This window comes from Grammomys surdaster, unplaced genomic scaffold (assembly GCF_004785775.1).
Source record: "Grammomys surdaster isolate TR1022 unplaced genomic scaffold, NIH_TR_1.0 173, whole genome shotgun sequence".
Classification (NCBI taxonomy): domain Eukaryota; kingdom Metazoa; phylum Chordata; class Mammalia; order Rodentia; family Muridae; genus Grammomys; species Grammomys surdaster.
In genome coordinates this window covers 2,971,318-2,982,655 of record NW_021604621.1, presented here as the reverse complement: position 1 = coordinate 2,982,655, position 11,338 = coordinate 2,971,318, and the positions used below count along the sequence as shown (strand labels likewise).

The 11,338-nt window shown below is 45.3% G+C and overlaps 1 protein-coding gene across 2 annotated transcripts; it reads left to right on the top strand.

The window, feature by feature from the left end:
• The first annotated feature begins 7,402 nt into the window (after positions 1-7,402).
• On the top strand, positions 7,403-8,263 carry LOC114621240 (prohibitin-like). 2 transcript variants are annotated; one of them, XM_028767489.1, is made up of 2 exons: positions 7,403-7,851; positions 8,203-8,253. In XM_028767489.1, exons 1-2 carry the CDS (start codon positions 7,435-7,437, stop codon positions 8,251-8,253), a joined length of 468 nt encoding a protein of 155 aa, XP_028623322.1. In that variant the 5' UTR covers positions 7,403-7,434. The 2 variants fall into 2 exon arrangements, with proteins under 2 accessions (XP_028623322.1, XP_028623321.1); XM_028767488.1 differs by having other exon boundaries at positions 7,403-8,263.
• The last annotated feature ends 3,075 nt before the right edge of the window (positions 8,264-11,338 follow it).

The window sequence follows — 11,338 nt, the reverse complement described above, 5'->3', positions numbered from 1 at the left end:
GCTTATTTCTGTTGGTATGTATTAGAAGAAGTGGGACAATTCAAAGAAAACTATTCAGAATGTACAGCGGTGTACTTTGATGTGTCTAAAAATCATGATGACAATATGTGCATGATGGTGTTAGCCTTGTTTCATAAGCCATTTGGAGAACGAAGGAATTAATTTTGAACGATAGGCCCTCTAGTGGCACATGGAGGATGACAAGCTTCCAGACTGAGAAAATACAATGGGTTGTTAGAAGAAAGTTGGGTCGAACCTTCAACCTCTGCACACTAATAAACCCAAAGTACTAGTTGTTGAAGTGCGTAAGCAACACTCGATCTACCACCTTGGAACACAGCCAGGTGATGTGTATGAATCAGCCTGGCATTGCTCTGTGTTGAAGCAGACTTACAGAAATGCACACTTCATATATGGCATCTCAGATCTCAGCTGCATGGGCAAATTTGTAAATCCTTTTAATGGGAATCCCAAGAGACTTTTCACCATGACAGTGTAAGTGACTACCTGTGTAAGTGACTACCTGAAATCATACCTTTTTTTTTTTTCTGGGAAACCACACTAGGAGAACAAGAATGCTGTACGAGTGTGTGGAAAAAAATGCTGTCTAAGAAGGGATGGGTTTTGAATCATCCCCTTCTCAGTTTCCCAAGTCACAGCTTCAAAGCACCCAAGTCAGTGCATTTTAAGTGATAGCCATTGTGGTGGTTAGAATGATGGTGGCCCCCATAGGCTAATATATTTGAATGCTTGGTTCTCAGTTGGTGGAACTGTTTGGGAAGGATTTGGAAGTGTGGCCTTATTGGAAGGAGGTGTGTCACTGGGGGATTGACTTTGAGGTTTCAAAAGCCCACACTAGGCCCAGTCTTGTTCTCTCTTTCTGTCTGAAGATCAGGATGTAAACTCTGTTCAAGCTGCTGTTCATGCTATTGCTCCAGCACCATGTCTTCCTGCCTGCTGCCATACTCTCCACCATGATAGTCATGTACTAACCCTCGGAAACTGTAAGAAGCCTTCAACTAAGTGCATACATTTATAAGTTGTCCTGGTTATAAGGTCTTTTCACAGCAATAGTAACCAATGAGGTCACTTACTCATGCAGCTAATTTTTTGAAATACAAAAATAACATCCAGGGCTGGAGAGATGGCTCAGGGGTTAAGAGCACTGTCTGTTCTTCCAGAGGTCCTGAGTTCAATTCCCAGCAACCACATGGTGGCTCACAACCATCTATAATGAGATCTGATGCCCTCTTCTGGTGTGTCTGAAGACAGCAACAGTGTACTTACATACATGAAATAAATAAATCTTTAAAAACAAACAAACAAACAAACAAACAAACAAAAAAATAACATCCAAATACAATGTTGTATTTTACAAAACAAAATGTATTATCTATTTGATATGTGTATGTTGTAGAAACCAATATGGTTGTATATAGCTGTAGTATGAACACTCAGAAGATAGTGGAAAAAAATCATAAGTCTCTTTATACATTTTGTAGATTCATAGTTCAGATTATTAGGGTATACGTCTGAGGGCTGTACCTGCCTTTCTTTGTGTGTTTATTTGTGGGTGCACAGGTGTGTATGAGCATATGCTTATGTGGGTGGAGACCAGAGCTCAACTTTTGGAGCCATATACCTTCTTGAATTTTGCTTGTTTGTGTGGGATTTTGAGGCAGAGCATCTCTATGTATCCCTAGTTGTCCTGGAACTCGATATGTAGCCCAAGCTGACCTTGAACTCACAGAGATTCACTTTCTGCCTTCCTAGTGCTGGGATTAAAGGCATGCACAACCACACTTGGCCCATCTTCCTGGTTTTTTGAGACAAGGTCTCTCCCCAGACTGGAACTCATTGATTTGGTTGGTCTGGTTGGTCAGTAACTCCTAGGAATCCACCTGTCACTGTGTCCAAAGTGCTGAGATTATGAGTACATGCCCTCTGCCTGGTTGGCTTTCTCTCTTTCCTTCCTTCCTTCCTTCCTTCCTTCCTTTCTTTCTTTCTTTCTTTCTTTCTTTCTTTCTTTCTTTCTTTCTTTCTTCCTTTCTTGCTGCTTGCTTGCTTTCCTTCCTTCCTCCCTCTTCCTTCCTTCCTTCCTTTCTTTCTTTCTTTCTTTCTTTCTTTCTTTCTTTCTGTCTGTCTGTCTGTCTGTCTTTCTTTCTTTCTTCCTTCCTTCCTTTCCTTCCTCCCTCTCTTTCTTTCTTCCCTCCTTTCGTTCCTTCCTTCTTCCCTCTCTCCTTTCTTTCTTTCTTTCTTTCTTTCTTTCTTTCTTTCTGTCTTTCTGTCTTTCTGTCTTTCTTTCTTTCTTTCTTCCTTCCTTTCTTTCCTTCCTTCCTCCCTTTCTCTTCTCTTTCTTTCTTTCTTTCCTTCCTCCCCTCCTTCCTTCCTTTCTTTCTTTCCTTCCTTCTTTCCTTCCTCTCTCTTCTCCTTTCTTTCTTTCTTTCTTTCTTTCTTTCTTTCTTTCTTTCTTTCTTTCTACTTTATTCTTTGTAACAGGTTCATTCTATGTCATCCTTGCTGTCCTGGAACTCACTATGTAGACCAGGCAGACCTCAAACCTACAGAGATCTGCCTGCTTCTGCCTCCCAAGAGCTGTGATTAAAGGTGTGTGTCACCACTGCCCAGCATAACACTGCCTGGCTATGTGTGTGGCTTCTGAAGATCAAACTCATGTCCTCATGCTGTGTGGCAATCACTTTAGCAACTGAACTTTCTCTGTAGATCAGCATACCTTTCTTTTAAAAAGTCACTCTATTTTCCTTAAAGTTTATTAACTTTAAAGTTGATTAACTCTAAATTAACTATAAAGTTAGTTTATTAACTTTAAGTTAGTATGTAAGTAATAAGTTTCATCTCTCTATATATGTGCTATTATATTTTGTTTTCATTCATTTCTCTCCCCACACTGATCTCTCTCCTTCCCATTACTACTTGCTGCTGTTTGTTTGTTTTTTCCCATGTATGTTCCACTGCCCTATTTCTCACCTCTCTTATGGTAACTTTTTACCCTTTCATGATTCCTTTTCAAGTTTCATGGCCTATTCACCCATGCATATATACATGTACATGTACTGTACTGATATTTAAATTTTTTTGTTTTGTTTTTTTTTTGAGACAGGGTTTCTCTGTGTAGCCCTAGCTGTCCTGGAACTCACTCTGTATACCAAGCTGACCTCGAACTCAGAAATCCGCCTGTCTCTGCCTCCCAAGTGCTAGGATTAAAGGCGTGCGCCACCAGTGCTCAGCTCTGATATTTAATTTTAAATCTAGGTTTTATATATGTAAGGGAAAGCATGAAGTATTTGTCTTTCTGACTCTGACTTATCTCGCTTGGTTTCCAGTTTCATCTATTTTCCTGCAAATGCCACGATCTCACCTTTCTATACCAAAGAATCAGGCAAAACACTTCATAAGATGTCAAACTCCACAGGGGACCCAAGATCTATACTATACTCTTTTAACAGGGAGAATTCGAGTTATCAAAGACTTTGGTATTTCCTTAAAATAGTTTGGCAACCAACCTCGAGACTCTGGAAAATTAGACAAGTGGTTTTCATTATGTAATCTTTCATGTATTTGTCTGTGAACTGCCCAGGGGACCTCCTTAAAAATATTGCACAAAGTTTAGCCCTCACTCAACCCTACTAAATCAGAATGTTTGGAATCCTCATTATTCCCAGGTTGCTGAATGGATCTGGCTGCATAGATAATAACTTGCGAACTGCTGAGTTAGCATGTTGTGAAGAGATTGGGCTAAGATCCAAATGTTTCACTTCATCCACGTTGGCTGTTTGCAATAACTTTCTTTCTCTCATCCCAGCACTATGGGCGTATCCAAGCTTGTTTCTTTGTCTTCCTTTTTTTTTCTTTAACTTTTTATTGATTCTTTGTGAGTTTCTTCACATCATGCATCCCTGTCCCACTCATCTGCCCTTGCAACCTCCTCCCAAAATAAAACATACAGATAAACAAACAACAACAAAAACAAAGCATAGAAAACATCTCATGGAAGTTATAGTGTGCCCCAGTGTGTCCCACAGTCCGTCCCTCTGTCCACGCATCTTCACTTGCAAATGTTCATTACAATGAGTCATTCATCTGGCTTCTGTGACACCATCAATATTGGATCCTCATGGAAACTCCTCCCGGTTATCCTGTTGTTGCCCTGTGTCACGGAGATCCTGTGGCTTTGGAAGAGCAGGACTAGCAGATTATATAGATTATGGAGTGGCCAATTCAGGGCTCTGGATCTGGGACTGGGTGTAGTTGAGCTTTTAGCCCACCAGCTCTCATCCACAGCACTAGGGATAGCTCTCCAGCACTGCTCCAGCTAGGCCACCCAATGGGCAAGAGGCAGGGTCGGCTCTCTGGCACTCATACTCTCACAGCCGGCTCACTCACAGCCGTGCTTCCAGAGCCAGCCCCACTGTGCTGCCCAGTCAAGGTACAGGACACGCTCTCCCAAGTGATGGAGCCTGTGAGGTGCTGGGCCAGCTCTCCCACTTTCACACCTTTCTGGGCTGGCTCACCAGTGCCTTCAACATCAGAGCCAGCTCCTCTGTTTTGCATAGGCGAGCAAAGTAGCTCTCCCGAGTGCTCCAGCCATTGGGTGTAGGTAGGGCTAGCTCTCCTGTTCTCATGCTCCCAAGACCACCTCTCCTGGCTACTGCAGGGAATGGCGGAGGTGAAGGGGGAGGGAGGGAAGGAGGGGGATGGGAAGAGCATCTTTCCCACAGCCACACCACCTCATACCTGATGAGTGGTAGGATCAGCTCTCCAGCGTGGGGCTTGGCTCACCTGCGCCCCTTCATCAAGGCCAGCTCTTCTGTGCTGGCCAGACACTCCGGCCTGCTCCCTGGAGTGCTGCAGCTGGTGGTGGACAGGACAATCTCACCACTTCCATGACCCCGTGGTCAGTTCTCCAGACTGTGTGTGTGTGTGTGTGTGTGTGTGTGTGTGTGTGTGTGTGCATCACCCCATCATCCATGCCATCTCATAGCAGATCAGTTGTGGGACACCCTCTCCCACTAGGGTCAGCTTTGCTGTGCTGTTCAGGCAAGGTGCAGGGCCCACCCTCTAAAGTGTTACACCCTGTGAGCGGCTGGGCCAGCTCTCCCACTTTCACACCCTCCGGTTGGCTCACAAGTGCCTTTAACATCATGGCTGGTGATAGGCAGGACTAGCTCACTTGAGCTCATGATCCTGTGGGCAGCTTCCCTGAATTTGGAATTCGGGGAGTGTGGAAGCCTGTGCCACCCCACAGCAGATGAGTGGCAGGGTCAGGTCTCCTACACTCATGACCTTTGAGCCAGCTCACCCACATCCCTGTCACCAGGACCAGTTCCACTGTACTGCCTGAGTGAAGTGCAGGGCCCACTCTCTGCTGCTGCGGCTGAGAGATGGAGTCAGCTCTCTGGAGCACCACATCCAATGATGAGGAGACAGCTATGCACAGCCTCTGGACATCCACACGATCTCTGGTGGCTGCCGTGACCAGGGACATCCCGGTGTTCTCTAGTGATAGTATGAGCCACGACATCCACACAAACCCCTGCCACTGCATAGCCAAGGGCTCAAACATGGCCCTCAGTAGCTGCTCAGGCTGGGACCTCATGATGGCCCCAATGGTGGGGCTGACCACTCAAAACAGGCTATCCCTCTGTACCTTCAAGTCTCCAGTTCCATCTCTCTATAATGCTCAAACTACACCACTCCTCTTTGTCTCCCCCATGTGTTCACCACATATTCACACACTATGGTGGCTCTCACTGCAGACTGGCTATGTGGCTGGTGACATCTCCATTCATGCCACATGTTGTGGCAGCAAGGAGGTGTCTATGGCAGCTTGAGCTGTGCGCTGGAAGATAGGTCTGGGTATGGCATGGCAGTCTGCAGGTCTCTATCTGTTTTCCTCCTTTGATGCTCTGCCTGGATTTGATTTGATTTAATTTGATTTGATTTTTATGAGTCTTGGGCATAAGACAGCTTTGGCCACCATGCTAGGCATCAATCAAGCTAGGATGAACAAAGAAGTGCCATCTGCTCTGCCCCTTACTGATGTAAGAACACTGCCACTGTCAAAGTGTCTCTTTGCACACTGCCAGGGGAGATGTCTCAGTCTTCTACACAGCCATCTCTCCTGGCCTCCTTTCTTTCTCAGCCCAGTGCTTTAGATCCATTAGCAGCCATTCCTAGTGAGTTATATGAAGAGCTGAGTGACCTAGGTCCTATTGACCCTTTTGTGATGTTCCCCTCTTTGTACCTTGGGTTTCTCGTGTATAAAATGGAGTTTGGTACCATATCGTCATGTAAAAGCACTTTACTTTTTAAAATCAGTGGTCTTTCTAATTATCCAAATAGTAGCTGCATACACATAGTGGCTCACGCTTGGAATCCCAGCACATGGAATGCTAAGACTAGAGGGGTCTCACGAGTGAAAGCATGTGAGTCCCGGGCCAGCTTGGACTGAGACTGAGACTGCTTCCCCAAACCAAAAAAGAAAAATTAAAAATCATTCGGCAAGTATGGCATGAGATCCAAAAGTAGGAAACACCCAGAGTGTTTACTGGAAAACCACACCTGACCTGGTGGTATCCCAGTGGTAGACCATTTGCTTTTTGTATGGCTGTGGGTTCAATTCCCTGCACTAGAAAAGGTGAGCAAAACAGAAAAAGACATGAAAAGCACTCCATAATCTACTGATGGATGAATGGAAAAAAAATAGAGGAGGCTGGGCATGGCAGCATACTTAATAATCACAGTACTCTGAGAGGCCGAGGTACAAATACTGCAAGTGTAATAACAGTCTAAGCTACACAGAGGGTTTTTTTTTGTTATTGTTGTTGTTTTGTTTTTGTTTGGTTTGGGTTTTTGTTTGTTGTTTGCTGTCGTCTGTTCGCTGGTTTGTTTTGAGATAGGGTCTCATGGAGCACAGGATAGCCCTGAACTACTTACATAACTAAGGATGATCTAGAGTGTCAGCTCTTCCTGCCCCCCCCCGTGCTAGGACTACAGGAGTGTAATAGTGTGTGCAGCTATAGCGAGCAGACATACATCTTCATGCATGCCAGGCAAGCACTGTCCGACCTGAGCTACATCTACATTATCAGCCCCCAATTTTTTTAAGACAACATCTATGCAGCTCGACCTGTTTTAAACTTCCATTTTTTTCTGCCTTAGCCCCTCTGAGGACTGGGATTTCCAGTGTGCACAGCCATGCCCAACCTCCCGCTGCCCCACTTAAAAAGAAGGGAATCTTTTTGCTAGAACAGGGATAATACTCCGAGGGTATTATATATTCAGTGAAATTAACCAGTCACTAAGGGATTCAGTCTGTATTATTCCACTCATATGACGTATCTAGTCAAGAAAAAAGTAGAGATGTGGAGGTCAGAGTGAAAGCAGGTGTGAGTGGAAGCAACAGGAGGAGTCATGGCTGCCAAAGTGTTTGAGCCCATCGGAAAGTTCGGCCTGGCGTTAGCAGTTGCAGGAGGCGTGGTGAACTCTGCTCTATATAATGTGGATGCTGGACACAGAGCTGTCATCTTTGACCGATTCCGTGGCGTACAGGACATTGTGGTAGGGGAAGGGACTCACTTTCTCATCCCTTGGGTACAGAAACCAATTATCTTTGACTGCCGCTCTCGACCACGGAATGTCCCGGTCATCACTGGTAGCCAAGACCTACAGAACGTCAACATCACACTGCGCATCCTCTTCCGGCCAGTGGCCAGCCAGCTCCCTCGTATCTACACCAGCATCTGCGACGACTGTGATGAGCGGGTGCTGCTGTCTATCACCACAGAGATCCTCAAGTCCGTGGTGGCTCGGTTTGATGCTGGAGAATTGATTACCCAGCGAGAGCTGGTCTCCAGGCAGGTGAGCGATGACCTCACAGAGAGAGCAGCAACATTTGGACTCATCCTGGATGACGTGTCCCTGACACATCTGACCTTTGGGAAGGAGTTCCCAGAGGCAGTAGAAGCCAAGCAGGTGGCTCAGCAGGAAGCAGAGAGAGCCAGATTCGTGGTGGAAAAGGCTGAGCAGCAGAAGAAGGCAGCCATCATCTCTGCTGAGGGTGACTCCAAGACAGCTGAGCTGATCGCCAATTCGCTGGCCACCGCCGGGGACGGCCTGATCGAGCTGCGAAAGCTGGAAGCTGCCGAGGACATTGCCTACCAGCTCTCCCGCTCTCGGAACATCACCTACCTGCCGGCGGGCCAGTCCGTGCTCCTCCAGCTTCCCCAGTGAGGCCAACCGGGCCCGGCCTCCATCATTCTGAATGATGCCTTCCTTCTGCCCCACCCCAGAAATCACTGTGAAATTTAATGATTGGCTTAAAGTGAAGGAAATAAGAAATAAAGGTAAAATCACTTCAGATCTCTAATTATCAAACGAAGCTTTTATTGTTACACTTTTTACCCTCTTTCATACCCAAAAGTGCCAAGTGCCTGTGCAGACTGGCCTTCGACTCTAGCCACTGGGAGTTTGCAGAAGAAAGGCGGGGCAGTGTGTGTGGTGATGGGAGCCTGCTGGCAGCCTGGGTAGGCCCTAGAGCCTCCATTCTGCCGTATATGGAAGATTTAAAGACAGTGGCACACACACTTGAACCAAAAGGCAAGCCCTCAGTTTTTCCAACCGTACAAACCTGGACAGATGCAGCTGGGGAGGGCCAGAGGAAGTGGTGTATCTTAACTGTAAGGCCCATTCCCACTTAACTGTGACCAGCGTAAGCAGGTGTGTGCAACCAGGGCATGGAGTGAAGAATCTGCCCATCAAGGTGGGTGGGCCTAATGTTGCTACCCCCACCAGAGTCCTAAGAGTTGGATGGACTTGATAGGACAAGAGGCCTGGACTGAGATGTGAGTCCTGTGGAAGACTTCCTCTCCACCCCACACATTGGTCCTCTCAAATACCCAATGGGATTCCAGCTTAAAGGATTACATCCTGCTGGGCAGAGCACACCTGCCAAGGACACCTGCCTTCCCGCTCCCTCTCTCTCAGAGATTGCCCTTTCTTCCCAAGGGCTGTGGGCCAGTGCTCCAAAGGAAGCAATCAAGGAAAGAAAACGCAATGTAAGCCACTGTCAATAAATAACACCCAGACCTTCAAAAAAAAAAAAAAAAGAAAGAAAAAAGTAGAAAGGCTGTTGTGAAGGGCTAAGGAAAGGAGACAGACAAAATGAGCCTCAGGTTTCACTTTTGCAAGATGAAAAACATCAAGAGATCTGTTGGCAACAACATGATTATCCTTAATACCAATGATCTGTGTGCATAGAAACAGCTAAGCTGGACAACTGAATGCTATGGTACTTCTTTTAGGTGCTCAGGTTCAGATTCAGAGCTTTATGTACCCTACTCCTGACTACATTTCCAGCTCCTAATGTTATAAGCTGTGGTGTGTGTGTGTGTGTGTGTGTGTGTTTGTGTGTGTGTGTGTGTTTGTGTGTGTGTGTGTGTGTGTGTGTGTGTGTTGATATGCTAGCACATGCATGTATGTGCAAGAACATGCTTGAAGAGGTCAGAGGACAATTTTCAGGAGTCATTTTTTTCCTTCCACTGTGGTTTTCTGGGAATCAAACTAAGGTTATCAGGTTTGCATGGCAAGTACTTTTGCCTGTCCAGCCACCTTCTCTGCCTTGTACTTTTTTAAAACAAAGAATGATTTATTTATTTTTGTTTCTATGAGTACACTATCGTTGTCTTCAGACACACCGGAAGAGGGCATCCGATCCCATTACATATGGTTGTGAGCCACCATGTGGTTGCTGGGAATTGAACTCTGAACCTCTGCAAGTGCATGCAGTCAGTGCTCTTAACCACTGAGCCATCTAGCCAACTCCTGTACTTTAAAAAAAAAATAACAAAAGGTGTTGTTCTGAAGCCAGAGTCCTCCAAGCAGAATTTTAAGGGTGGGGTCTGTGAATGAGCACTTTAACAAGTTCTCCACATTTTTTCACCTGTTTTCAGTTTTGAGAGTCACCAGCAAAACCGTATCCTTAATCCTGTCTTTGTTCGCAGTGAAGTCGATGTCATGATCTTTGAGTCCCCTTTCCTCCAGACTATCTCTGCGCATTTGTACTGCCCATGTTTAAAGAATGGAAGCCGAATTCAGGATTCGCTGAAGCAGGAAGGGATTGGCAAGGTAAATGTGCTACAAATGAAGTTATTCAGACCATTGCTAGGCCAAACAGATGCCTCTGGGTTCTGGACAGTTTTGGATTACCCAGGACTCTGATACTCTTCCATTAGAGTGAGTAACTGGAAGCTGGCTATGTGTATGCTTACAGAAATTACATTAAATTGTTCACATTAGATACATCTCAGTGGCTGATGCTGTCGGTAAGAAGCAGTGCTAAGAATATTAATGAGCGCTTTCTCTGGAATGAGAATTTGTAACTTATAAACAACCGCAAACGGCTGCTGTTTTCATTGTCACAAATTAGGAAGCTACTGAGAAGGAGCTTGTGTTATTTAAATTCAGTGTCAGACAAGGCAGCAGAATACTACCTTACATGAACTGAACAATTACCACGTACCGTGCACAGGGCTCAATATTTTTCACAGAGGATCCCATTCAGTTCTGAACCTCGGCCTGTGGACAGCTGTGGTTCTTACCCTATGGTAAATGAGGCTCAAAGGACCTACAGAACTTGCCTGAGAAACTAGTGCTGGTTCTGAAAACCCAGTCTTTGACTTCTTAAAAATACAAATACAATTGCATATATTTATAGTGTGCAATTTGGGAAGAAGACGTCAAGCAAATTAATATGTTCGTTACGTCAACTATATTTTAACATTTTGTGGTGAAAATAATTTTGAGATTTACTCTCAGCGATGTTGAACTACATACATCGTTATGAGGTCAGGTGTTTGTGTCTTGTTTCCATGAGTAACCAACCCATCTTAGGGTGGCAACTTTATCTCTCCCTGTCATCTTGCTACCTAGTTTTCTGACCTTACAGCCTACCCCGTGCCATAACTCCTAAGTCTAGAAGCCTGCCTGTCTCTTCCCTGCTCCCACCTCCTGCTGTCCAGTCTCCTTCATATTTTGGATGCTCCTACCTATGTGTTTTATGGAATGGATGATTTGTTACTTCTGGAGACTCCTCTCATACAGAGGACCTGTGGAGACCATGTATGGTGTGCGCCTCTCCTCTCTACACATCGTGGTTTTCCCTTTGGCGTGATTTTACCTCTGTTGTTATCACATCACTGCCTGTTGTGATTCCTTACATTTTCACTTGTGACTGAAGTTAATCCCTTTTTTGTTCAAATGTTAGCCATTATATGTGAATTTTTGTTTTTGAGATAAGGTCTCACTATGCATCCCTGGC